Source organism: Colias croceus, chromosome 3 (genome assembly GCF_905220415.1).
Source record: "Colias croceus chromosome 3, ilColCroc2.1".
In the NCBI taxonomy this organism is placed as follows: domain Eukaryota; kingdom Metazoa; phylum Arthropoda; class Insecta; order Lepidoptera; family Pieridae; genus Colias; species Colias croceus.
Genome location: NC_059539.1, coordinates 6,306,068 through 6,333,845, shown reverse-complemented (window position 1 = coordinate 6,333,845; position 27,778 = coordinate 6,306,068). Strand labels below are relative to the sequence as shown.

Sequence of the window (27,778 nt, the reverse complement as noted above, 5' to 3'; positions counted from 1 at the left end):
CGAAGTGTACAAGTTGCTAAGTTTACCATTTGAGCCTGGTGTACAAGTTAAGAAGTGCACCAATTATTATTAGTGCGTCAAACCCGTTTGTTTGCAAAGGTTTGCATTGCATCCAAGTTTGCATCTATCGTCTTTGCCTGTCTCATGTCTCTGTCTGACACAGTGACAGACTTGCTCTGTGGTGACATGACAGACTGTCAGAGACAAAAGTTTCGTAGATGCAGTTGTCTCGAAATGTCAGCTTCAGTCGTCAATTTTGTCATTTAATAATTATCGTAACGTTGTACATTATTGAGAGTTTTTCAGAGTTCTAGAATAAATAAGCGACATTTAGAATTCTTTAGTATTAAAATTTATCGAACAACGATAACACTATGTCTGCATCTAATAACGGCTGCTTTATCTTTTTTGTTACAAGTTTAATTTTGTGTGTGTTAATATCAACTGATAACTTCGTCCTAGCAAATGAGAATGACGCTGAAAGTATTTCTAAAATAGGCCAAGGAATGGGTCATATAATGAATATTTATTATTGGTTTGTTTACTTATTTGTGTTCCTATAACCTGCACCCAATGTATTATTTACAGTATGCACTCTTATGTTCTCATTGTTACAACTCCTCTAAAAGGTTAAATTGTATATACATAATAATTATTTAAAGAGACAATACGCATGTTTGAAGATAACTGAGGTTGTCAATTAAGACACTAATTTTTCATCTTTTTTCCAGTTATTCATGTGGCTACAGAAAAGTATTTGAAGATTATGCAGGAATAATACAACAAAAATATCCCGAAATATCAGTTCTTGGAGCTAATTATGACCCTCCCGGCTTAAATATGTACTTATCACGATTGATTGTAAGTTTTTATTTGGTATGCTTTTAGTTTATTGCAATATTCATAGAAATCACTACAATGTATGAACTACTTACTAGATACACATTTTTTATTTCAGGGGTTTGCTAAGATGATTGTGATAATGTGTATTTTAAGTGGTGTCAACATATTCGCATGGTTAAACAAACCACAGCCATCGTGGTGGAGCTGGTGCCTTGAAAACAAGCTATATGCCTGTATGATGATGTTTTTCATGGCTAACATGATTGAAGGACAATTGGTATCATCTGGTGCATTTGAAATCTCCCTTAATAACATTCCACTGTGGTCAAAATTGGAGACAGGAAGAATTCCACAGCCACCAGAACTATTCCAAATCATTGACAATACATTGCAATTTTCCAAAATGGAAATGCCTGCTAATAATTTTGGTCAGTAACTCAGTAATATTATTAATATAAACTCTTCTTTTATGTAATTTTGTTTTAGTGAACATTACTGTCAGATATTTCACTCTATAATATAAACAAGTGTAAAATATAATTGTTGCCAATGATACCTGGCTCCTTCCTTATTCACAAAAATATTTCTGATTATAAATGAAAAAATATTTTTATATTAATTGGGTTAAAAACTTAATGTTTCAACATTTTAAACACTAGTAGAATTTACTTAATATTATATAGAATAACCATGTGTATGTTTGGTACTGTAATTAATGTAAGTATTTTTAAATGAGAAAGTTATTTTGTGAATAAGAGTTCAATAATTGATATTGCATGAGTGATCATAATTGTTTTACTCTGTTTGCAACAGGGCATTCTGTTTAATTCAATTATTGTAATACATTTTTGAGATTGTATTTTGAGTATCTTATCTGTTCCTATGGATAACTGTTTACTTTATTCTTAAAGCATTTGTCCTTGTTATATATCTTAGAGAAATTATCTAGTCAGGTGATATAATATGATTCATGCAGCAATATCAGAGATAAACAGTGGTGGGAAATATTTAATAAATGATGTTTTGCTTATTTTATTTGTTTATTTATGTTAATTGAGTATGGCATGTTGGACAAGAATGCCTGAGTACAAGTTCATGTTGCTGGGCCTTAGCATCACATTTTGCACATGTCCATACAGTATGCGGCGCAAGTAACGTGCGCCCTGTTACAGCACATCCTGGAAACTCGGTAGCACATCCAGGACACACAACCATCCTTTGAAATAGATAGAAAAAGGATTTTTTACAGTAAATGTTTTAGTCAAAACGATGATGATGCACAGACATTAATTTAATACTTTATAAATATTTTTGAGCAGTGATTATGAAAAAACATATAGGCAACATTTATTTGCCATGCATCAATATTCCTTTTTAATTAATTATTTGTTTGTAAGTACATTAAATATTAGACTGATTATTAAGAAAAATAATAATTTCGGTAAGATAAGCTTCAGGATCCTTACCAATCTTGCATGCCAAATTGGCAATTGGGACACTCCACTTTATTGCCTTTAGCGTCCTTAGGCCTCGACCTCGTAAAAATTTCAATTGCTAAGTTTTCAAATGTCTGAGGCTACAATAATAAATGTTGTTGTTAAATGCTAATATTGTCTCAAACATAAATTTAATTGGTTAGTCAAATAAAGATATACTAACTTCAAGAGCTTCCAATTTTATAAATGCCTTTGAGCACAAATCAAATGCTCTAGCTTGTAGAGCTATCGCTGCAATAGTGCACCATGCCTGTAACATAATTAATTTTGTATATTATGTCCACCCTTTATCAATAATTATTTTTATCATCATACTAAACCACCTTAGAATTGCCAAAAATATTAGGAAATTTGATGTCAACGAAAGAATCTTTTCCTAAATTCACCGCCAAAGCGCTACTAAACTTAGTAAATTCGACAGAGTTATATTATGTATATAAACTTAATTTTTCAGTTATAAGAAAATGAAAGTATCAAAAATTAAATATTGAAGGCCAATGAATCATGTATTAATGTCGGAAATTAACATTTTACCCGAAAACGGAAATGCTGGAAGACTACGCTTACTTCCTCATACTACTCAAAATAAAAAAATCTGTTATTATTAAACATTGCAGTGCAGGTTCTTTTAATTGACGCGGTCATGAGAAATCAAAGCTAAACTTGTAGAGTAGCTTTTAGACATCGATATTTTAATTATATATTTATTAATTATTAATATATCCTACTAGTTTACATTTAATAACGAAATTAACGATGTATTTTTTTAAAATATGAGATGTATCACATTCATCATACATCTAGTAGTAGTAGGTACATATTACCCGTCGAAAAAAGAAGGATAATATTTTACGCTACACCTTCGCGGCCGGGCCGTTCCCCAAACATAATTGTATAGGTACTTTTTGTATGAAGCGATTCCTGCACGGCACAGCGTTTAAATGTTAGATATTGTTTCGACATTTGATTCCCAGCCCAGGCATTGTATATCATGAATCATGCTTAACGCTCTGTAGCACGCTATAACAACTATGACCTGCAAGTGCTGCGCTTCGTGCAAGTCGTGCAGCACAGCGGCGAGCCGTGCGGCTGCACGCAAGGCCGCGTCCGCACGGAACGGCTGGCCGCGCGCGCGCGACACCGCGAGACACGCCCAGTGCTGCGCGCTCGCTAGACGGTAGCTGCGGATTGCGTCGCGGCTCTTGGCGCCCTCTGTGTATATGTTAAACTATTGACTTGTTGAACCGATATTGTTAAACCTACAATATTGCAACTTAACAATTTTTGTAATTGAACAATTAATCGATTGTGAAGTCATAGTTTATTCAAACACTAGCTTTCCGCCTGCGGCTTCGCCCGCGTTTTCAAAGAAAAACCCGCATAGTTCCCGTTCCCGTGGGATTTCCGGGATAAAACCTAGCCTATGTTACTCGTGGATAATGTAGCTTTCGAATGGTGAAAGAATTTTTAAAATCGGTCCAGTAGCTTATGAGCCTATTCATTACAATCAAACAAACAAACAAACAAAGTTTTCCTCTTTATAATATTAGTGTAGATTAACTATCTTAGTTAAGAAATAACGTTTATATTTAAATTGGATGTACGGGTCAGGCAAAATAAAAAAGGCTATGGTACCACAATTATTATCACAACCATTACCTTCCTTTTGATGTAATGTTCGTTCGTTTTTTTAACTATTACGAAATAAATTGAATTAAACTACACTGAGGCCGCAAAGATATAATTATTATATGCATTATAACAGTTAAAACAATACAGAAGTAAATGTACCTAATTCCCAAGTGACCTTGTCATAGATAGTTTGAATCATGCAATAATGTGGTATAGATAGCACTCGACTACATAGAGAACCATTGATAAATCATTAGATGGATATGTTTTCAATTCAATTCAGCACTAGAATGACAGATTTTTTCTATGTTTTTATCTTACCCACGGAACTATGGCTATACATATGTCCAGCAAGAACATAGAGCTTCTTAATCTTCCATGGTGAGCTATTTCTAGAAGCTTCAATATTGGCCAACTGAAAAAGACGTAACATTTAATTTTAAAAGTTAATTTATAGGCAAAATCTATTGCTCAAACTTTAAGAAATAAATCTATATAGCGTTACCTGGAAGGCCATAGCCGCAGCCTGTAACATTCTGCCACTCTCTTTTAATTGTGTGATACGTAATATAGATGGCTCGTGATTTATATCTATTCTTTCCTCTAAAATATTTTGTTTTGCTATGCTGGGGTCAGTCTGCTAAAATGAAAAAAATACTGGGGTGTCGTTCTTTTATGAATTTGGATCAATATAAATAATTCATATAAAAAATCAAATGCGTAGATACCTACTACAAAAGTATAATATTGTACATTGCAGAATATTTTTTAAAAGAAATAAATCGACATTGAAACCTTTTCTTGAAATAGTCCATGCTGTAATTTTTTAATGTTAAACCAATTAAGGTTTCTTACCTTCGCCGATCTAGGTGATGTTATGCAAAGCTTAGCCAATGATGCACTGTCCTCCATTGCCATATAACACTTTTTTAGCCCCTCCGTATTATTCGACATATTGTAATATTCAATCGCTCCAGCCCTGTATTTTAGAAAAATATTTTTATAACGAATTTTTGTCGACATTTTTCTATAAAAAAAAATCTTACCAGTTTTGTCGATCAATATAGTAATCCCCTATATTATTGTACACTTGCTTCACTTGAGACTCAGTCGTAGTAACGGACATTTTCAATAATTCGACAACGCGAAACCAATGTCCTAGTCGTTTTCGTAACGCAATCGCTAAATCTCTGCAAATTATTATTGATATAACATTCTAATCAGCTTTATAATTTTATTAATTAATGCTAAATATTTACCGCCTGTCCTCATTGTGATATATTTTCTCGGCTCCATCAAAATCTTTGAAATACGCGAGAATTTCGGCTCTCTTAAGCGCGTTAGAATGCAATGCGTTCAGCCTAGACACGAATCGAATACCAGCATAATCATTCCTCCTTACAAAAGCTGCTTCTGCAGTCTCTAATGCGGATTCTGCTTCAAAATTTTTAAGTGCAGCTTCTGCTAATAAGAGCCTGAAATATTGTTCAAAACGTGATTTTTGAATATACCTTTGTATAACAGAGAAACAACATTTGAACTTCCATTGTTTTTATTGCTGCGTTGTTGTCGAAAGCGTATTTTTAGTAAGCTTTGTGGATTGCTACGTCTTTTTTAAATTCAATACAAGTTCTATAGTTAACATTAATAAATGTAATAAAAACATCAGTTAATAGATACTTGGGACCACATTTACCATAATTTAGGATGGGGATTATCCTTGATAAAATTTTCTGCTTCCTTCAACCCAACTTTTTCAATCAATTGTCGGGTATCTCTCAATGATTTTACTTCAACACGAACTATATGTTGGGGTGTACATTTATCTGTTATGTTATCCAGTAATGCCGTAGTAATTTCTAATTCCTTAAAAAAGAACGAGATTTTGCTTCACTTTCTTGCTGAAGAAGAGTATTTTGTTTATTTAATGACAACTATTTATTTTTCGTCTGGCTACTCCCATTTGCAACGCAATAAAACTTATACAACTGATTTTCCGATCTCATCATAAAACAAGATACACTTGATGTGTCAAACATTACCCTATGTGCCACTAGATGTCGTTGCCCGAATCCATCCATTTTCACAATACCCAGTACCCACAGCTATTGTGGAGGAAGGAAGGGCGAATTCCTTCATCGAAAAAGGGAGGATCCTCGACCAGTCTACTCGACTGGCCGACCGTTAAGGCCCCGATGACTGATGTAAAATGTGATGTGTCGGAAAGTTGTTTAGTATGTGTTTTGTAGCGAAAACATTTCGCTTGTGCGATTCAGAGCGAGGTATCGCTACATCTATGATCAGTAGGTAATAACCACATGTAACTGCAGTTAGAGCTTACTTTAAAAGCGCACAAATATCCCTGCATAGTGAGCGGTTCCTCAGGCTCCAAATCCCGCATCACATACAACCTTGCCTTCTCCGCGACAGCCAACATTTGCGCGTTATCGGCCGCCCAGATCGCGCTCCACACGTCCTTACGTATCGACTGGCCTATACTGATGTTGTTCGACATGTCCGTGTCGAGGATGTAGAGGCAACCAGCCTGGTCGATTATGAAGAACTTGCTGGAAGATTTTAAATTATTTTAGAAGCAAATAGTAATCAACCCTTTTATCTAAAACTAGCTTCCGCCCACGACTTTGTACGTGCATCCCCGATTTTCCCCGTTCCCGCAAGAATTTCGGGAAATCCTTTCTTAACGGATGCCTACGTCCTAACATCTAACTGCATGCCAAATTTCTGCCCGATACGTCCAGTGGTTTGGGCTGTGCGTTGATAGATCACTATATCAGTCACCTTTGAGTTTTATATATACATTGAATCTAGCACAAAATATTAACTTTAAATTACGTATTGACGCAAAACTAAAATAGGTATATAAAAATATGTTTAATATGTACCTTGAATTAGAATTCAAACCCAATTTGTAAGGTTTAGTGTTCATATTGATCTGTGTAATTTTTTTAAAGTTAACCAATGAGAAGAGCAGGATTGTACCAGAATCCCTTCCAATAAGTAAATGACTGTCTGAGCATGATATACAACAAATAGTGTCGTCATGGAAACCGGCTTCTCCAGATGTTACTGGTGACCCATCTGGATGATAAAACTGTTCTGTGATACCTGAAAAAAAGATAAATAAAAAAATGTGTCTTCACGTACTTTTTAGGGTTCTGTACCGAAACGGTATGTCTGTCTCCAGGTTGTATCTCATAATGTGTGATAGGGTGATAGTGATAGCTAGAAAGCTGAAATTTTCACAAATGATGTATTTCCGTTGCCGCTATAACAACAAACACTATATACCTATTTATATATTAAGGGGGGTTCCCATAGTACGGAACCCTTCGTGCACGAGTCCGACTCGCACTTGGCCGGTTTTATACTTTTTACTAACAAAAAATGCATCAAATAATATACTCACGGGGTCGAGTAGGTGTTGAGAACCTCCATATTAAAAATGTTTCCTTGGAAGCAGCTACGGCAATAGCTTTGCTGTTTATTGCAACGTAAGATATGGGAATGGAGATTGTTTTGGCTGCAATAAGTACATAATATTTATAAGTATATTTATAGATGACTTTTTCCGGCATTTATTTACTAATTTCTTTTACTTGAAGTTAAAACGATAGTTCGATATATTGAACAACTCACCATCACACTGGATGCCTTGTTGATTCAAAATTATCAATGAATCCGAGGTGGCTATAATACAATATTCGTCCACACCACACATGTCATTGACATCAGGAATATGATTTATCCAAGACTAAAATTATAATAAAATAAATAACCTAAATATCCAAATCTTAATATACACTGTGTAGAGTAAAGTTGAAAATCACAATGACAATTTACTAGCTGAATTGGGCAAACCAACAAAAAATTCAAATGGGTATTTTTATTTAAGGTCAAGTCCTAACTTACAAGTAACAGAAAAAACTGAAGTACATAACCACCTGGTGTGTAATTGTATCCCAAAAGGTCACAGTCTCCGTCCCCGACACAATGGCAAGGGTATTTCCATAGAAAGCATACTTATGATCCGGCTTCACATTGGCAAAGTAAATAAACGAGTCAACAGCAATCGCAAGTCTTAGCGAATGATGTTCCCAAGACAATGATCGCATTGCACCTCCTGGCACCCTGAGCGTTCTGACATGCTAAAAAAAATATTTTTTCAAGTATTATAATGTTTTGACTTCAGATTTGAGTAGTTTTTGTTTTCTTCTAATGAGCCTGATTCTGATGAATGAAAGATTTAGTGTTTTATGAAAAATTTTACTTTGATGTGCTAAATGCTAATCCTAATTAACTAGTAGGTACTACCTACTACAGTAATGAGTAAAAACTTGAGCCAAATTTGGAAAAAAAAACCTTTTGATTTTTTTATATATTTACTATTCAGGCTTTCCTTTCCTATTCTAAAGTTTCAACCATTAAATAACGTTATTTCGTATATGCATAACTACCTCTCCATAAGCACTGAAGAATTGTACAACATTAGCTTGATCTTGCGTGCACCCAGCTACAGCAATGACTGTTCCATTATGATTCCAGTGACAGTCTATTATCTTCATATTCGTTTCAACCATAACACTTTCTAAAGAAGGAATAGGTAATTCATTTATTATCACAATGTTTGAAAGAGTAAAAAGTCTTACAGTCGTCATTCTATGAAAGGACAAAAAATTATAAGTATTATGAACTATACCATAGTAAATTCAGCTGTAGAAATTTTTAATAAATCCTAGCAACTATACTTTGTACATGAGCTTAAGCAGCACTCAAACACTGCCACATCAGCATTACAGTAAAACATTAAAAAAACACACATACCCTCTTCTGTGCAAGTTTTCATTAACAACATCAAGCCACTTTTGTAGCAAATCAGAAGTACAGGTCTATTAATTGGTGCCTTTCCGGAAAACCAGTCCATTGCCACTATATCCATTCCATTAGAAGCACTACTAGAAGCAATTGGCATCTAAAAAAATAACATAAAACATTAGTTTTATGTTTGGGAACATTTTGTAGTTAACAGTCAAACATACATAGCTATATATGTGTGGTGTAATAATGGATAGTATGACTAAACTTGTCCTATTATAAGATCTCTGCTAGTTTATTACTACTAGGATTATGGATTTTACCAGTATTATTTAAATTTTTACTGGGAAATCATTGAAGTGAATTAAAAATTAATTACATTGAGAATTAAACAATTATAGTAACTACAATAGCCTTTTTTATTGTTATCTTGATGTGTTTTATTACTGAACTTACAATGAAGTTTCCTTGATCATCATATAAATGCAATTCTCCATTAGATAATGCAAATAATAATGTCAAGTTATCTGGTGACCATTGTACGGCATTGAGACCAGGTCCTTTTATATCTTTACCCCACACTCTTGACCCATCAACTGAGCCTACAATAACAGCTCCTGAAACAAAAGAATTTAATAATAATTCATTATCTTTTTCTCAACTAAGTATCGATTTTCTATACATATTATAAAATCGTAGGAAAATCAAAACTGTACATTAAATATTTTTAGTATTGTCATTATACTTGGAGCATGGATCTACAAATGAAGCCTATATGTCAGTCTGTATGTAAAGTACTGCATGGATTTACTTCAAATTTGGTAGAGAGGATAGCTTGAGACTGAGAAAGGACATGGGATAGGTGAATGGGTACTATGGGTACTACTGTGGGTTTTTTCTTTGCACAAAGCGGGTGAAACCACTGCAGGAAAGCTAGTATCACAATAAATTATGATTGCTTACCATCTTCATAGGCTATACATATTTTTTGGCCATCTGATCCCCAAGCCATTCCACTCACAGTTGATTTATTCCTATTATTTATCATTTCTTCATACCAGGAACCCTAAAAATAAGATAATTGTGTAATTAATTAATATGTTGGATTTGTATCTACTTTGATTAGTATAATACCAATATACCAAGAAATTAAAATAATAGGTACAAGAAAATGGGGCAAGTAATTCCTTTAGAATTTAGATGGTAAGTACATAGTTAATTTACCTTATATAACATCCAAACAATAATGACACCATGTTCATCGCTGGTTGTGAGTTTTTGAAAAATTTCATTCCATATAGCAACACAAACGCGACCAGAGTGTCCGTCTAGACTTAAGTTCATGGATAAGTTCCCTCCGCCACCTGAATTTTTTTATTTTGATTGTTGTTATCATTTCTCTCAAGATTTAGGTATTATTTCCTAAGTACACTAAATTACTTAAAATTAATTTTATTATTCAGTTGAATACTACTTAAAATTAATTTAAGTAGTACAAAAATATATATTTCTAATTGGAATTAATGACATTGGTGTGATAAAGATTGACCAGCTCACCTGATTCTAACTTTAAAACTTTTAACATTCCATCTTCTCCACCTACAGCAATGTATCCAGAAGATTGATTCCATGATAAACATGTTACATTTGACTGTTTTGGGATGGCTATCTGGAAAAAGTTATAAATTTCTTTACATACTACATAATATACCTATTTATTTACAACACAGTTAAATATTAAGAAGTGAAAAGTGTGATTTTAATAATCATTTCACATCTTCTACCTTTTTACTCATGTAAATAAACATTTTGTTGAATTATGTATTTCAAATTCTTAGAAATTATCCTTAATCCTATTAAAACAAAGATCTGTCTTAGATTATTTCTATAAACAGTTAAAATTTATATTTTGAACATTGTTGATAATCCCCTCAGCTAATCCCAAAGTTGGGACTGGTTGGGACTTCAAAGCCCGGATGTAAACAAATCGTTGCCTGGTAACCACGACCACCACAGAGTAAATTAATATTTATGGACTGTAGGTAAGTCGTTGTTGAAATAATTAACCATTTAAATCTTATTTTTCACACCTGAAAAACAGTAATGTAACGTTGCATAATAATAAAATAATTAAATTATCCTGATCAATTGTTGCAATTTTAAATTCGAGAATAATACAGTGACAGCTAAGTTTATGAACGCAGATTTATGAAAATCAATAACATGTCAAGTCAATTGATTTTTTGTGATTTTTACCATCAGCTGTTTTCAATTTGATTCAAATTTCAAATATCAATAATCAAAAATAAAGGCTGCTCAGAAGCAATAAATTACATTTTTCCATCACATCACAACCAACTTTAAATGTCCCTTTACACACCATAGCTCAAAAATTAAAATTATGCACCGTTGGAAATATAATTGTGTCTGTAGTGATAACTATTATACTTCCCTAAGGGAAGTGGATTTTTGATATAAAAAGTGAATTATAAACCACAAAAATTATTTTCAAAAATATAAAAATGTTAGGAAGAAAACAAAGCCTCAAGGGCGAGCCAGTTTTGGCAGACTATGGCCCAGAAGAATCATTAAATGAAAGTGCTGATATAGAGTGGGTGAACAAGGTAAACAAAACTAATATTGTGATTTTTATATGATTTCTCGCTCTACATTTTTTATAAAAAAATAAATAATGCATAAATTTGAGATGGCATTTTATATATAAGTATAAGAATAGGTAATAATTTGATCATAAAGTATAAATTTTAATCCATCAATCCCTAGAATCTCAGACACAATAGAAATCTATTGTTGTCGTGCCCCGATCGGGGCGCTCGGTGGTCAATGGGTGTTATAACTACATAATTAAAATATTTACAACAACAAGATTGAAACTTTATATAATACCTATGTTTAAAGATTATAATAAAAATCCATTATATTTTTTCAATAATAGTTTAAATAGTAATTAATATTTATGTGCTTGAATATTTTCCAGTTATGGGTTCGAAGGATATTAAGATTTTGTGCTCTTTTGAGCTTAATGTCAGTATCCCTCAATACACCAAAAACATTTGAAAAATATCCGTACTTGCAGACAGTCACATTTGCAGTGGATTGTTCAGTAACACTGTTATTTACTGCTGAAATGATTGCTAAAATGCATATACGGGGAATTTTAAGGGTTTGTACCTTTTCTATTACCTTACCCTTTATTATAAATAATATTTAATTAAACTTCTTGTTCAAATACAAGATGTGGAATATTATGTATTTTTTTCTAATATCATTGTAATATTTTAGGGAGATGTTGCTTATTTAAAGGATCATTGGTGCCAATTTGATGCTTCTATGGTATTTTTTCTGTGGGTATCAGTTTTACTTCAAATGTTTGAGCTGACTGGAATTGTGCCAAGATATAGTTATTTAAGTATTTTGAGAGCACCAAGACCTCTTATAATGATAAGATTTTTGAGGGTTTTCTTAAAATTCTCCATGCCAAAGTCTAGAATTAATCAAATTTTCAAGTAAGTGCATGATACTATATTTGATAATACACCTTTTCAACCTTTTGTACTAGGCTAACACATATCATTTCTGGTTTGCAGGAGATCAAGTCAACAGATATATAATGTTACTCTATTCTTCTTATTCTTTATGTCATTATATAGTTTATTGGGTGTTCAATTTTTTGGTGAACTAACTCATCACTGTGTAAGGAATGATACTAATCCAAAGTGAGTAAACTTAAAAAGGTCTTATTATGTTTGGGTAGTGTGCATAATAAATATAGTAGAGCCATTTTAATAGGCAACATATGACAGTTCAACAAAATTCAACAACGTAACCTAGTAACGACGACATAGAATAACATGATATTTCGTTTTGTTAGAACTGCACATTTGCTTAACTTTTTTCAATTACGATTACATATTTATAATAATAATGACCGATAGAAGTTATTTTAAGATTTCATTTTACTGATAAACCATCCTAAACATAATAAACAATTTCTGAATTGAAGAACTGACGTCGCTACAATTTTGTGTCAATAAACCTTTTTTCTTTTTAAATACTAGAGACGTTACTCTAAAAATCGAAATCTGACATCTAGAATCGAATGAATTGATTACTTGTGAATAAAAATCATCATAAATTAATAAATTCGATTGACAAATGTTTCAAATCTGTATCGATTAATACACTTTAATCGATGTTTTTAAGCAGGTTACCTCTCTTCGAAGATAAAATTGATAGACGTCAAATGTTGCCTATTAAAATGGCTCTACTATAATAATAATATGTATCAAATTTTTATTTATTTCAGTGAGATAACAATTAACTCTCTTGCAATACCTGATACCTTTTGTTCTCCTGAACCAAACTCTGGGTATCAGTGTTCAAAAGGGATGAAGTGCATAAAATTACACTTGTCAAAATACATTATGGGATTCAATGGTTTTGAAGAATTTGGTAATTGCAACTATCTTTTTAATTTTAAATGCTGTTGCATGTGTCAAGTCATATTTATCTGATATTTATATTTTTCAGCCACCAGTTTGTTCACTGTCTACCAAGCATCTTCTCAGGAAGGCTGGGTGTTTATAATGTACAGGGCAATAGATTCTTTACCAACATGGAGATCAGCACTTTACTTCAGGTTTGTATATTAACCCATTGAGCCCCGAGCGGCTCGATCTGACCACAACACAATAGATTTTCTATTGTGTCTGTGATTCCGGGGGCTGAGTTATTAATTTGAATAGCTCTTCATTATCATAATTCCTTTAATTATTTCCTAAACAAAATTTCCTGTTGAAATTAGTATAGTGGTAGATTTAGTGTCTTGTTGATAAAAATGCAAAATTTTATATAAGTACACAAAAATATTTAATGCAGCACTTATAATCCTTAAAACTGAATAGTTATTATAATTCTTATTTTTCTTTACAGCACTATGATATTCTTCCTAGCCTGGCTAGTCAAAAACGTGTTCATTGCAGTTATTACGGAAACATTCAATGAGATAAGAGTTCAATTCCAACAAATGTGGGGTGTAAGAAACCCTATTACTAAAGGCAGCACTACACAGTTCTTTACTGGCGATGATAATGGCTGGAAATTGGTTACAATTGATGAGAATAAACATTCAGGTAATACTGTCCAATATTAAAAAAAAAAATCTCTCAAGTACCCACATTTAAAACACTGTGATTCCTACTTAATTTGTTAATAAATCAGGATAACAGGCATTTTTCTAATAATTTTGTTATTTTGTAAATAAAATTGAGATATTGTTATTCCAGGAACTGCACCAGAAATGTTGCACAAATTGCTTCAATCCGCATATTTTCGTCTCTTAGTCATGGGGGTTGTATTAGCCAATGGCATCATAACAGCTACAATGGACTTCAAGCATGATGACAATCCGCGTGAATTCTTTTACGAAAAATATTATTATATAGAAGTATGTATTCTGATGAAAATAGGACGAATGTGTTTTTCCACCACCACAAAGAAAGTTGGAGTCACGAAGCCGATTTTGTTAAATTAACAAACTGCATCTTTAGATTTTTTCGAATTGCGATCTCTACCCATGTTGTATGCTCTCGCAGCGTCAAGCCTTTTCTCATTTTAAATGTTCATATTAATTTGAGGCCAAAGTTCATATGCAGCACAAGAAAAAAAAAATTAAAGCATTTAAAATTAGAACATACGTTTAAGCGCCAATAAAGTTCTCAAGATATTCGGATTCAGTTCATGGCTAGGTTTATTATTTTTTCAAAAATCGTGGTAAAAAATATATTACGTTATTAGCGAAAAGCCGAGTTGAAAAACTATTAAATTAGTATTCAATTTTAATTTTAATAAAAAATAAATTACGTGCATTTCGGTTATACTATTAAGGCTTGTTATCCCCATCGTTTCTACAGATTGCGTTCACAATATTTCTCGACTTCGAAGCATTGATGAAGATATGGTGTCTTGGATGGAAGGGATATTTCAAACATTCAGTACACAAGTTTGAATTGCTTTTGGCAATTGGAACTACGATTCACATAATACCGCAACTGTATATGTCTGGATTCACATATTTTCAAGTAAGCTATTTGTTGTTAACCAGTTCCAGTAGAATATTATATTATTAATAATTACACATATCCTTTTTCAAATTATTTATTCTTACTCAGGTTCTCCGCATTGTCAGGCTCATAAAGGCTTCCCCGCTTTTAGAAGGCTTTGTGTACAAAATATTCGGACCTGGAAAGAAACTCGGAAGTCTAATTATATTCACCATGTGCTTGCTGATCATAAGTTCATCGATATCTATGCAACTATTTTGCTTTCTTTGCGAGTTCACTAAATTCGAAACGTTTCCTGAGGTAAGAAAAATTCTCAAAATGACTTAAAACATCGAAATAATTATGTCGAAAAAAGTAAAAAAATCTTATGAATATTTATATTTTTACAGGCATTTATGTCTATGTTCCAAATCCTTACTCAAGAAGCCTGGGTGGAAGTAATGGACGAGACAATGGTGCGGACGAGCCAAACACTTACTCCATTGGTTGCCATATATTTTATATTGTACCACTTATTTGTTACACTGGTAAGATAAAATTATTGGACATGAAAATAGATCAATGCACATATTGACAATATTTGACCTGAATATTTAATTACAGATCGTGCTCTCGCTTTTCGTAGCTGTTATTCTTGACAACTTAGAACTAGATGAAGATATTAAAAAACTTAAACAGCTACGTTATAGACAGCAAAGTGCCGAGATTAAAGAAACCTTACCCTTTAGATTGCGAATATTTGAAAAGTTCCCTGATAGTCCTCAAATGACCAAATTGCATAAAGTTCCTGGAGACTTCAATTTGCCAAAGGTATGTGTTGGTAAGGACTTTTTTCTATATGCCCGAGGAATTTCTTTTTACTAATTGTTGGCTATTATTTCCTAGGTTCGAGAGTCATTTATGCGTCAGTTCGTATGTGAAGTAGAGGGCGATGAAGAAGGTGGAATGGTAGGAGGGCCAATAGGGGGTAGAACTATTGCTGGCGATTTGTCAAGACGTGCTTTTGAGTACATTGGTGTTGATAAAATTGCGTTTCCGTACCGAAAACGTTGTCTTGTCAAGACCCTTGTGGTGGCGCCACCGTCGCAACGTCCGAGTTCTGCGCTTAGAAGACACGTGGTCGCTTCTATTATCAAGTAAGACATATTTAGAAGATGATATTATCGGTGCTATTTACCAGACGATTTTTCTTTTTTGCATATTTTTTTATTATTTCGTAGTATTATGTTTTTTTATTTTTTTACAGATGTTTTCCCACGTAGTTGTTAATGACTAGGTGGGTGTTTTAATTTTGTTTTCGTTATTGTTTTTTTAGTCGCTTGTTCAAATGTTTGAAATGGAGAATTCATTTGTTAATTAATTGATAATAACGCATATAAATTTCAGTGACTCCAACAATCACAGACGTCTCGTTCTGGGTGATTCGGCACTTTTGGCTACCGGTGGTAAATCTGGTCTGAAATCACAAGGGACTGTTTCCAGTGCTAAGCAATTGAGAGTCGATCAAAAAAAGTAAGGTTTCATTTTTAAATAAAGTATAATTACTTACATATCATTATGTTTATGCTAAAAGTTAGGTACCTATGTTTAATACCAATTTTTTTTTCAAAATATCCGATATGTATAATGTATAATATCGAATATCGGATGTAGAAAATCTACAGAAATTAACAATTTTAATGGTAAGGGCAGTTTTGTCTCCTCATTGATCATTTGTTTTAATGTTCGAGCACATATCCATATTAAATAAAATCACATAAAATTACTTTAGCTGCAACTTTATTTAACAACAGATTCGGTTCACGCTCGATCCGGCGTTCAGTACGTAGCGGTTCGATAAAGCTGAAACAGACATACGAGCACTTGCTAGAAAATGGCGATATTGGTGCCGCGTCCCGCGTGGTTCCGTCCTCTCGTGCGAGACCGCCCTACCTTGATATAAGATTGCTGCAAGCGAAACGGCAACAGGCTGAAATGAGACGGTGAGATGTGTTTATTTGTTATTATAATTACAAAGCAGATTAAATTAAAAAGTAGCTTAAAATTTGTCCACAATTTGCAGCCTTATGGCTCAGTAAACAGAAGGTTATTCACTATTACGAATTCTTTGTGAAAGTTTCCAGAACATCTCAATCATTCATCATATCATTTTAAACCAAAAAATTTAAACTAAAGTTAAAAAGTCTTTATTTCATAGTTTTTGCATATTAACTTTGTATCTAAAAAAATAGAATCAATTTACAATAATTTTAATAAAATATTGCATTTTTTGAACTGATTTGAATAATGCATACTTATTGATTCTTTTTTTGTGTACCTATACAGAAACCAGCGGGAAGAAGATTTGAGAGAAAACCATCCTCTATTTGACACTCCACTTTTGATAGTACCCAGAGAATCACGTTTCCGCAAAATATGTCGGGCGATTGTCGACGCTCGGTACGATGCGCGTCTGCGAGATCCAGTCACTGGCAACGAACGAAAAGTGCATTATAAGAGCTTCCAGTAAGATTTATTTTTACTATTTTCTTTAGATGAGGACGTTTGATGGAAAAGCGTAGTCAAGCTTGCATACCTAAAATAGTTTTCCTCCATTCCCGTCCACCCTTTGCATAAAGTAGGTACGTTAGGTAGGTAGTAAATAAAAAAAATCTATATAATTATACTGATATTATTTGTATCGTTTTTAGTAATTTCTTGGGTCTCGTCACTTATTTGGATTGGGTTATGATAATGGTAACTACGCTTTCGTGTGTGTCGATGATGTTTGAGACACCTACATATAGAGTTATGGACAACTTCGTACTTCAGGTAAGATCCGTGATTCTTGAGTAACTACATACTGATTTTACATACAAATAAAATATTAATTATTTTAATGGAAAACCTTTTCAGATTGCAGAGTATGGTTTTGTGATCTTTATGAGTTTCGAACTAGCTCTGAAAATTCTGGCCGATGGATTATTCTTTACACCTAAAGCGTACCTCAAAGACGCTGCTGCAGTATTGGATGTATTCATTTATATCGTACGTATGAGCATTTTATTATTTCCAGTTTTTTAAAAAAACTTTATAACTAATCATCTCATAAATTCAATAGTTTTGATTTCAAATATATAAAGAGACGGAATAAACAGATATTTGATATTCTTGGAAATAAATATAAAATGATATGAATGTGTAATCTAATTGGTAACAGGATTTATAATGCCTTTGTCCACTATTTTTAAACACTAAACCTAAACTACATTAAACTACGTGGGCCACACTGAAAGTTTTGCGTAACTAATAAACAAAACAATTTATTTGTCCAATATTATATTTACTACTTTTTAAAGTATTCTCCGTTACATTTAAAACACTTTTTCATCCGTTCAAAACATTTCTGGAAACATGAGGACCATTGGTCTGAGGGTATGTTTTCTGCGTGCTGTTTGAAAGCAACCACGGCCTCTTCTGGCCTCGTAAATGTCGAACCACTCATTGAATCATAGATTTTTGGGAAAAGGAAGAAATCGCAAGGTTCTAGGTTAGGACTGCGTGCGGCATGAGTCACGTGCTCTATGTTTTCAGTAGCCAAAAATGACTTTGTTTTGTTCGCGGTGTGCGCCGAAGCACTGTCATGGTGCAACAAGATGCGACTTCTAGGTCGCTTTTCTCTTATTTTTTCTAAGACATTGGGCAAAAAATAGTGGTGTACCACTCGGCATTAACAGTCTTTTGTTACTCAAGTGGGATAGTGCAGACAGGATTCGTCTAAGAGAAAAATAATGCAATCATTTGTTTGCCAACCCTTCTCGCCTGCCTCAATTTGGTTGGTTTGCTGTCACTTTCAAACACCCACAAAGAATATTGGTGTTTTCTTTCTGGAATATAACCATATATACATATTTCATGTCCTGTCACGATATTATACACGGCATTAGAATGTCCGTAATTGTACTTTAATTGCATTTCTTAACACCAATCTACTCGATGTCGTTTTTGTTCTGGAGTGAGTTTGGGAGCAATTCACCGGCAACCAAGCTTCCTAACTTTGAAATGTTCATGTAAAATTTTCTGAATTTGTCTCATACCAATCCCCAGATATCCTCGAATCTCCTAATAAGTGATATGGCAATTTTCTTAAATTAGTCGTCTGATGGTAGCCATATTTTCCTCCGTGATCGCAGTTGAGGGTCGACCTTCACGACTTTCATCATGAAGAGAAACACGGCCGCGATGAAATTCAGCATATCAATGCCTTACAGTGCTCAAATAAGGTGCTTCCCTCCCAAAAGTATTTTGAAGGCGTGCAGTGCAAGCTTTCGGAGAAAACGAACTTTTAAAATCATCAAAAATCATCGCCCTAAAATTGTTTCGTGTTAGTTCCGTTTTTGCTACGGACAACGGACTTCAACTTGAGATAAAAAAAAATTGACACGAGCTTCCAGCCAAATTTTTTTTTCCTCAACTTATGAGACTTCATAGGTTAAAAAAATATAACATTCAAAATTCAAACATTTATGGGTGGCTAGAAACGCAAAACTTTTAGTGTGCACTAGGTATTTCAATATACATAATTAGGCCACTGTTATTTTAACACATTTTGAACTTAATCAATTAAGTATGTCAATCCATGTAATAATACCCATAATATAACACACAGGTATCATTAACATTCCTATGCTGGATGCCCGCTCGAGTACGGGCTGGTTCTACGGCTCAAATGTTGTTGATACTGCGGTGTGTACGTCCGTTACGGATATTCACGCTCGTGCCGCACATGCGCAAGGTCGTGTACGAACTGTGCCGCGGGTTTAAGGAGATTTTACTCGTATGTATTGATTTAACTAATTTGTACTTGATTTAATATTTAGTTTTCTAGCCATTTATAAAGCTAGAAAACTAAATTTTTAACCCATTGAGCCCCGAGCAGCCCGATCGGTCCACGACGCAATCGATGTGATTCCGGGGGCTGAGTTATTAAATAATAGAAAAAAAAAATCGATCACGAGGCGAGATTCGAATCCGCGTCTTTCGCCTAACTGCTTCTTGATTTTATTTAATTGTAGATCGTAAGATATCTTAAGTAAATATCTTGCCAAAAGTTGCTGTTCATTAAGGCTTGCATAATTTCGTTTTACTTTATCCGGGAAGTTATTATTGCATGGTTCCAATTATTGTGTGTAAAACGATTAAGACGTTAGTTACAACAGCATTATATTATTTCAGGTATCGACGTTACTTATATTGCTCATGTTTGTGTTTGCGAGCTATGGGGTTCAACTGTATGGTGGGAGGTATGTTAAAGTATTAAAGTCGTACATAATATGCATTATAAAAATTGGCATTTTTTCCCCTTATTACGTTTTAACAAAAATTCATTTTTAAGGTTGGCGCGATGCAATGATCCTACCATAACCCGACGTGAAGATTGTGTAGGAGTGTTCATGCGCAGAGTTTTCGTAACCAAAATGAAAATTCGACCTGGACCTAATGAGACGTTTCCTTCCATGCTGGTCCCTCGAGTCTGGTATGATGTTTTCTTGTGTATTTATAGTAATTTTTATTTGTTTTAATTTACTTGAGTACTTTAAATGATCATAATATATTGTGTTTTCTAACAGGGCTAATCCAAAACGGTTCAACTTTGATAATATCGGCGACGCTTTGCTAACATTGTTTGAAGTGCTCTCTTTTAAAGGATGGCTGGATGTTCGAGACGTATTAATTAAAGCTTTGGGACCGGTTAGTTATTTTATTTACAAATCTTGCTTCAAGTTAATATTTCTCGTTAACTCCTTTACAATAAGTTCGTCAATAAAAATAATAATATACGGTTTACGGTTTAAGACATTTATTTCTCAAAAAGATTACATTTGAATCACTTAAAAAGAAATTATAATAAAAATTATGAACATGTTTGCTCGCTTATCGTCGTACGTACGACATACGTTTATTTACGTAGTAAGTAGTTTGTTAACACAAATAGAATACAACAAGAAATTACAAAAAAAAAATGATTTTTTATATGAATTTAAATTTTCCTTATTTTAGGTGCACGCAATCTATATCCACGTGTATATTTTCCTTGGATGTATGATTGGACTGACACTATTTGTTGGTGTGGTGATTGCCAATTATTCTGAGAACAAGGGAACTGCTCTGTTGACGGTCGATCAAAGACGCTGGTAAGCTTTTCAGTACTTTATTTTCAAATTATAATTCACGATTTACAAAGTTGATATAAGTTTGCTTCTGATTTTTATTATTTCTATTTATATCATTCAATGATCTTCGACACTTTTCTCGTCTTATGCACTAATTCTATATTTCAGGTGTGATTTGAAAAAGAGATTGAAAATCGCTCAACCCCTTCACTTGCCTCCTCGGCCCGATGGTAGAAAAGTGCGCGCTTTTGCCTATGACGTCACCCAGAATCTCACCTTTAAACGGATTATTGCCATCGTCGTGCTAATTAACAGTGGTCTGTTAGCTGTGACGGTAAGTTATAGTGACTTTACAATTTTCTTCATTTTTAAAATGCTATTATGTTGTCATATTTAAACATATTTTGGCGAATTTGTAAATATATACGACAATTCTAATATAATGCCTTATTGTCCACGTAATACGCTCATCATGTACACGCTTTCGTCTGCTTTCGAACTGCAGATTGCAAGACATGCTTTCATTTTGTGTAATCAGTCATACAAAACAGACATTGAACAAAACTTTGTTTACGGATCGGCAACGTCGCATCAATCGCTCGTCATGCGTAAGTCATATAGTCAGCTTTAATACATAACGTGTAGCGCTAACCTCAACGCTGTTAACACTTTAGTTTGCAGTGGAAGTGCTACTGAAGACGTAGAAATTATAATATTTGTTTATTAGCACCTGAGCGTACTAATAAACTATTATTATCATCTCAATAGATGGCGCGTGGTGTGTCCCTTAGACACATAAAACTGAAAAAATAGAATTAATTCGATCGCTCTGGCGGGTCACGAGTGGCTGAATTGGTCAGGCATCATCCGCGCCGGAATGGCACGAAAGGATGCGGATTAGAGTCCCGCCTCGTGATCGAATTTTTTCTATTCTTTATAAATTTATATTGTTTGACTTCCTAATCCTATCTATTTCTAAACTATACATAATAATAAATACATAATTCCCTCAGTGGTCCCGTCACTCAGCGAACACAGAGCGTCTAGCGCTAACCTCAGCGCTGCTAACGCTAGTGTTCGTGGTGGAAGTGCTATTGAAGACGATAGCTTTCACGCCTCGCGGGTACTGGCAGAGTCGACGGAATCGATACGACTTATTGGTTACTGTGGCTGGTTGTATCTGGATCTTTATGCATTTCACTCTAAAGGTATTTTTTATATATGTACTAGTACCTACATAATGTAACTTATAACATTAGAAATGGGACGGCAGTTTTAAAATATCGATACTAAGAAATATCCCACATTTTACTAAAATAATGAGAGAAAAAAAGTTTAAATAAAATTTAAGAACATATGGAATTCCCACAAAATCGAGGTTACGTTAACTAAAACTTCTTTCCCATAATTTATTTACTTGAGATATTTACAAAAAAATACCCAGTGAAGTGTACTTAATATTATGAACGAATGTTGAGTATTTTTTAAGATTTATGTACTAACTATTTATCTATTAACTATTAATTGATATTTCTATTTTCAGAATGACCTATCATATTTCGTGGGTTTCATGGTAGTGATATTACGTTTCTTTACAATAACGGGAAAACACACGACACTCAAGATGTTAATGCTAACCGTGGGTGTGAGTGTGTGCAAGAGTTTCTTCATTATATTTGGAATGTTCTTGTTGGTGTTCTTCTATGCGCTTGCTGGAACTATTGTCTTCGGTAACGTCAAATACGGTGAAGGAATTGGAAGGTCAGTTTGAGCTAATAATTTTCTTAATAATTTATTAAATCATACTTACATCTCGCTCAATTTTATTTGAGTCAGATATATAAAGGATATATAAAGGTTTTATTTTATTACGTTCAATGTTAAGAAGGCTTCATCGTTGGCACGAACTTCAATATGTTCACGGTGAGTGATAAAGTTATCACTCAAATTGTACAGCGATTTATCCGCTGCTTCAGCATGACGACTAAAAACAATTGTCAAATTTTATTATTTCTGTTACAGGCGCGCAAACTTCAATTCCCCCATCCACAGTGTGGCCATGTTATTCCGCATAGTGACCGGCGAGGACTGGAACAAGATAATGCACGACTGTATGGTCGCGCCGCCATACTGCACGCCCGCGGATAACTACTGGGAAACAGATTGTGGCAATTTTACAGCCTCGCTTGCGTACTTCTGCACGTTTTATGTGATCATCACGTATATTGTGCTCAATTTGCTTGTCGGTTTGTGCATTTTTATTGTTAAGGGGATATAGTAAGGGATACTTGGGATGATAAAGTAGTATGACCCGCAATAATTCGCTAGTGATTGATTAGGGAGTAATAAAATATTATTTGATAAATTTAAATAAACATGGAGATATTTTAAAATCTTAATGTATTTAATCCTCTTTGGAATACATGTTCTTAATAAATTAAGAAAAATAAACTTTATTAAGTAAAAAAATAAATTTCAATAGAACCATCAAACATTTACAAAGTTTTATTTCCTTTCAGCTATCATCATGGAGAACTTTTCGTTGTTCTATTCAAACGAAGAAGACGCACTACTCTCCTACGCGGATATAAGGAACTTTCAAAATACTTGGAATATAGTAGACGTTCATCAAAAAGGAGTTATACCGGTTAAAAAAGTAAGCTATAGTCTATAAGCAATTAAGCCACAGTGTATTAAATATTTTATTTCAATACTGTAATTAATTTTAGGTGAAATTTATCCTGCGTCTTCTAAAAGGTAGACTCGAATGCGACACACACAAAGAGCGTCTTTTATTCAAGTACATGTGCTACGAGCTTGAACGCCTGCACAATGGTGAAGATGTCACATTCCATGACGTCATCAAGTGAGAACTCAGTACACTATTAATACTATACAATAATATACTATACTATACAACGAATAATTGACGTAATATTAGGGGTTAAAATAATTATTTAATGATTATGTAAATACACTAGGACGACATAATCATTATTTTTTTATTATTTATTTTTACTGTCTTCGCTCAAGATGAATTGAATGCAATTTGCGTAGAAACAATCAATACTGTGTGCACGGAGCGGCAACGTCGCATCAGCCGTTATGCGTTTGTCGTGCGGCGTGCGCGCCTACATGTCATACTCCGACATACTCCGATAGTTGAAAGAAAACAGAAATTTCATAGCGCGATTGACGTTTACATAATAAATGGACGAAATACGCCTCTGTTATATTTTGTAGGTTGCATGTATTGGTCATATGACGCGTCCGTGTTCTGGAGTATAATGGACAAATTAAAAAATTTTACCCTCTTTAAACACGTTTAAAAAAAAATAAACAGGATACTTATTACCTACATTTTACGGGGCCGTTGTAGAATATAATTTTGCATATATTAATTTCTCCTGAATTCTCATTCAATTTCCAGTATGCTATCATACCGAACAGTGGATATTCGTAAGTCCCTACAAATGGAAGAACTATTAGCACGCGAGGAGTTTGAGTTCCTCATAGAGGAGGAAGTTGCTAAACAAACAATTCGCACGTGGCTAGAGGGATGTTTGAAGAAAATACGTGCCAACAGTAGCGTAAGTATGATTTAACTTATAAGTTAGCTGAATACCGCGGCTTCACTAACGTAATACTCGCATTAAAGTCTATGTGCGTATCTATCTCTAAACCAAATAATTTTCAACAGAGCATTGTTCCATATACATAAATGTTAATTGAAATAATTTCTATTCATACTAATCAATTTTAGAAACAACAAACGAGTCTCATAGCGGGCTTGCGGAAAACTAATGAACAGCCCCTGGAACTGCCTAATGAAAAAACTGAGAAGGAGAAAGCAGAAGCTGAAATTCAAGTAAGTTTTTACTTTCTAGTCATCAATTTATTATGTTAATAAACAGTTCAATTCATAAATTAAAATACTTTGAAATATTTGAAAATTAAAAAATTTTACGGTCAACTTTATTGGATTTGTTTTTTTAGCAAACAACAGCGAACGCTGGTCGCACAGAGATAACTGAATCGACATCTCAACCCATTATCTCAAGTGAGTATTGTATTTTCATATTTTAATTTGTGAAGTAAAACTTGATGATAATTTCACATTAGCTACAATTTTTTTCCTTTTATATATTAATAAAATTATTAAAATCTGTTCACAGATATATCAACTTCTTTGGATTCACAACCAAAGCGAGGGTCTACTAAAACTCCATTCAAGCGCTCAGGATTGCCGTCAGTTACTATACCAAGGTATAAATCTATTCTACTGTTTCATAAATGGTACATACAAGCTAGTTAGTTGTGTTTAAACATATTAATGATGTTTATTTATTTGTAGGCCTGAGAGTCCAGTTAAGAAATATCTACAGCCTACTTTGAGCGATCCACATCCATCTCTCAACAAAAAGCCCGCACGTGAGTGTTTACAAAACCGTTATGTTTAACTTTATTTAAAGACGCGTCACGCGTACGTGTAAATACGTGTTGTGTATATCTATAGGTTGTTTCAAAAAATTAGTCGCGTGATTTATAGTAATCTAAGTTGCTAAAATCTATATTGTTATAATAACTCATTAATTCAATAATTTTAAATTTCTTAGTTACGTTATAGATAGTTCCGTTACGTTTAACATGTAAAACGTGTGTGTACGCGTATTCATAAATATTTAATACAATCTTTGTACTTTTTCATCCAATTCCAAAAAAATCAGGAAGTACTTGACTGTTTTTTGTTTTTTTTTTTTGTTTTGCTAAAGCTTTACAAACTAGTGCCCTCCTATTTACCCCATTTAAATTATGTGCAGTTTTTTGTAGTACGGACCTTTGGATGGCTTTTTAGTTTTTTGAAGTTATACTTCTTTTGGCGTGATAGATAAAAATGATGAGAGTGAATTTTTACGATGCGCGCGCACACCGACACCTAAATTTAACAGCATGAAGTTAGTTCTAGGTGGTATGAAAATTGATAGCTATGTTCAAGTTGTATACTCTAGTATTTTTTCCATACGCCAAAGAAGTATAACTTCTAACGCGTGTACATAAGTACACACACTGTACTTTTTGTTCAAAAGGAATAATTAATCTATAATATAAAAATTATGGAATATATGTATTACAATTAAAGTAAATCCTGCAGTGTGTGGCCTAGCAGCGGTGATGAAGATCAACAGCCGCATGAGCACCGCTACGAGCGCGGGTGGGGCGGGCGGGGCGGGCGGGGCGCGCGAGGCGGCCGCGCTGACGCAGGTGGTGGCGTGGTGGCGCGGCGCGGTGGCGGAGCGCGGCGCGGCGGGCGCACTACTAACTACTGACTAGCAGGCATGGCGTTGAATCAACGGACTAGTTAAATTAACCGTCTATGTACACTCAACGATTCGACTAGTCCATCGCTCACCAACGCACTAGTTGAATTCAACGACTAAACAATAGAGTCGAAACGCTCGTCAACGCGTCCGCGACGGTTAACTCTTCGACGTGGCCATATAAATATTCCACTGTAGACGGCTAAACGACTCGTCGTAGACGGCTCGTCAGTCGACACGTTTGTATCAACTATCAACTTGCGACGCCGCTCCAGCGCCCCCCGCGCGCCCCGCGCCCGCCGCCCGCGCGCACCCGCTCGCCCGACGCCCGCCTCGCTCGCGCCCAGCTTCAGAGCATTCTAGAATGTTTCGTGAGTTCTTTTGTTTTATATGTACGATAATATACAGGGTGTAATCGTTAAGTGTGCACAGGCGATTTTTCCGTAAGTATAACAGATAACAAAAAACTTTAAACTGATATCGAAAGTACTTAACCCATTGAGCCCCAAGCGGCCCGATCGATCCACGACCACTACACAATAGATTTCCTATTGTGTCTGTGATTCCAGGGCCTGGAGTTATTAACCTAAGTAAAGTGCCAATAATAAATTTTTAAAAATAAAACGAGAAATATCAATAACGATTACACCCTGTATACACAGACGCGCTATTGCTAAAGATCGCGTTTAAACCACCCATATAATACATTTACTTGATAACGCACAATTGCTAAAGTAAGTTTATCAGAACGCGTCCAAACAACGACATGTATATCGAATATGAACGCAAATAATGCTTGAAAATCAGTCAACCAAAATTAAGCCATTGCTTTATTAAAATCAGGATCAACATCAATTGTTCGACTGAAGTCAGTTTTTATAAATATCATAAAACTTACGGCAAACAAAATTAAGTCTTAGTTTTATTCAAATATTGTTCAATTTCAGATGTACAACTGAAGTCAAATTTAACGCACCATCACGTGATGATGCGTAAGTTTTGAAAGCATTTGTGACTCGTAAGTTCATTTGTTTATATGAGGTCAATGGTACATGGGCTTAGGCGCGTGGTAAAGTACGGGACTCGGAAGTCCCATAACGTTTTAATAAATAAATAAATAAAATAAATAAATAAAACGTACATGAACGGGTTCGAAGTAAAGATTTATTAAATAATTCGTTTGTTGACATTTGTTTTTTTTATGACATAAAAAAACTACTCGCGGAAATAGTGACAACAATCCTGATATTTTATTTTATTGTAAGAATAAACTATAGTCCTTTCCACTTAAGATGATTTCTGTGACACATCGATTTTTGACACGTGTAGAGATGTCTGTACTGAAATCGTATCAATTGTTTCCGATAATCGATAATATTTTATATGGAAACAAAATCGATTTGAATAAAGTACCAAAATTA

The 27,778-nt window shown here is 34.1% G+C and overlaps 3 protein-coding genes across 7 annotated transcripts; 2 read left to right on the top strand and 1 right to left on the bottom strand.

The window, feature by feature from the left end:
* The first annotated feature begins 216 nt into the window (after positions 1–216).
* LOC123705804 (thioredoxin reductase-like selenoprotein T homolog CG3887) lies at positions 217–1,873 on the top strand. 2 transcript variants are annotated; one of them, XM_045654829.1, is made up of 3 exons: positions 217–535; positions 732–861; positions 959–1,873. In XM_045654829.1, the coding sequence occupies exons 1-3, from the start codon at positions 375–377 to the stop codon at positions 1,277–1,279; spliced, it is 612 nt and encodes a 203-aa protein (XP_045510785.1). In that variant the 5' UTR covers positions 217–374; the 3' UTR covers positions 1,280–1,873. The 2 variants fall into 2 exon arrangements, with proteins under 2 accessions (XP_045510785.1, XP_045510786.1); XM_045654830.1 differs by having other exon boundaries at positions 490–629.
* Positions 1,865–26,241, bottom strand: LOC123705802 (WD repeat-containing protein 35). 4 transcript variants are annotated; one of them, XM_045654823.1, is made up of 22 exons: positions 26,172–26,241; positions 10,362–10,473; positions 10,029–10,168; positions 9,768–9,870; positions 9,261–9,421; positions 8,814–8,961; positions 8,447–8,577; positions 7,934–8,137; positions 7,629–7,743; positions 7,399–7,512; positions 6,875–7,097; positions 6,313–6,538; positions 5,668–5,837; positions 5,231–5,446; positions 5,018–5,161; positions 4,827–4,950; positions 4,477–4,611; positions 4,293–4,386; positions 3,376–3,551; positions 2,503–2,589; positions 2,310–2,419; positions 1,865–2,059 (listed from the first exon to the last, which is right to left on the bottom strand). In XM_045654823.1, the coding sequence occupies exons 1-22, from the start codon at positions 26,229–26,231 to the stop codon at positions 1,888–1,890; spliced, it is 3,165 nt and encodes a 1,054-aa protein (XP_045510779.1). In that variant the 5' UTR covers positions 26,232–26,241; the 3' UTR covers positions 1,865–1,887. The 4 variants fall into 4 exon arrangements, with proteins under 4 accessions (XP_045510779.1, XP_045510780.1, XP_045510781.1 ...); XM_045654824.1 differs by having other exon boundaries at positions 4,477–4,608; XM_045654825.1 differs by lacking the exon at positions 26,172–26,241 and adding an exon at positions 10,589–10,720.
* LOC123705800 (sodium leak channel non-selective protein) lies at positions 11,086–27,625 on the top strand. The gene is made up of 36 exons (XM_045654822.1): positions 11,086–11,428; positions 11,803–11,988; positions 12,108–12,331; positions 12,413–12,541; positions 13,132–13,277; positions 13,356–13,464; positions 13,758–13,957; positions 14,111–14,271; positions 14,738–14,905; positions 14,996–15,187; positions 15,277–15,414; positions 15,491–15,697; positions 15,773–16,023; positions 16,274–16,399; positions 16,681–16,869; positions 17,213–17,392; positions 17,578–17,698; positions 17,783–17,914; positions 19,536–19,703; positions 20,102–20,169; positions 20,262–20,402; positions 20,497–20,617; positions 20,927–21,060; positions 21,208–21,373; positions 22,053–22,247; positions 22,583–22,800; positions 23,062–23,285; positions 23,559–23,695; positions 23,769–23,905; positions 24,470–24,629; positions 24,803–24,907; positions 25,036–25,099; positions 25,215–25,305; positions 25,394–25,470; positions 26,192–26,728; positions 27,305–27,625. The coding sequence occupies exons 1-35, from the start codon at positions 11,327–11,329 to the stop codon at positions 26,368–26,370; spliced, it is 5,346 nt and encodes a 1,781-aa protein (XP_045510778.1). The 5' UTR covers positions 11,086–11,326; the 3' UTR covers positions 26,371–26,728; positions 27,305–27,625.
* The last annotated feature ends 153 nt before the right edge of the window (positions 27,626–27,778 follow it).

Bases quoted from the DNA above. Each gene is read 5' to 3' on its own strand.
- LOC123705802 (XM_045654823.1), bottom strand. From the start codon at position 26,231: ATGCGGCTGTTGATCTTCATCACCGCTGCTAGGCCACACACTGCAGGA. The intron at 5,838-6,312 runs GTAAGCTCTAAC...TTCTTTTTTAAG, and splicing joins GATATTTGTGCGCTTTTAAA to GAATTAGAAATTACTACGGC. The intron at 2,420-2,502 runs GTTAGTATATCT...TTATTATTGTAG, and splicing joins TAAAATTGGAAGCTCTTGAA to CCTCAGACATTTGAAAACTT.
- LOC123705804 (XM_045654829.1), top strand. From the start codon at position 375: ATGTCTGCATCTAATAACGGCTGCTTTATCTTTTTTGTTACAAGTTTA. The intron at 536-731 runs GTTTGTTTACTT...TCTTTTTTCCAG, and splicing joins ATAATGAATATTTATTATTG to TTATTCATGTGGCTACAGAA. The intron at 862-958 runs GTAAGTTTTTAT...TTTTTATTTCAG, and splicing joins TGTACTTATCACGATTGATT to GGGTTTGCTAAGATGATTGT.
- LOC123705800 (XM_045654822.1), top strand. From the start codon at position 11,327: ATGTTAGGAAGAAAACAAAGCCTCAAGGGCGAGCCAGTTTTGGCAGAC. The intron at 11,989-12,107 runs GTTTGTACCTTT...GTAATATTTTAG, and splicing joins ATATACGGGGAATTTTAAGG to GGAGATGTTGCTTATTTAAA. The intron at 14,906-14,995 runs GTAAGCTATTTG...ATTCTTACTCAG, and splicing joins CTGGATTCACATATTTTCAA to GTTCTCCGCATTGTCAGGCT.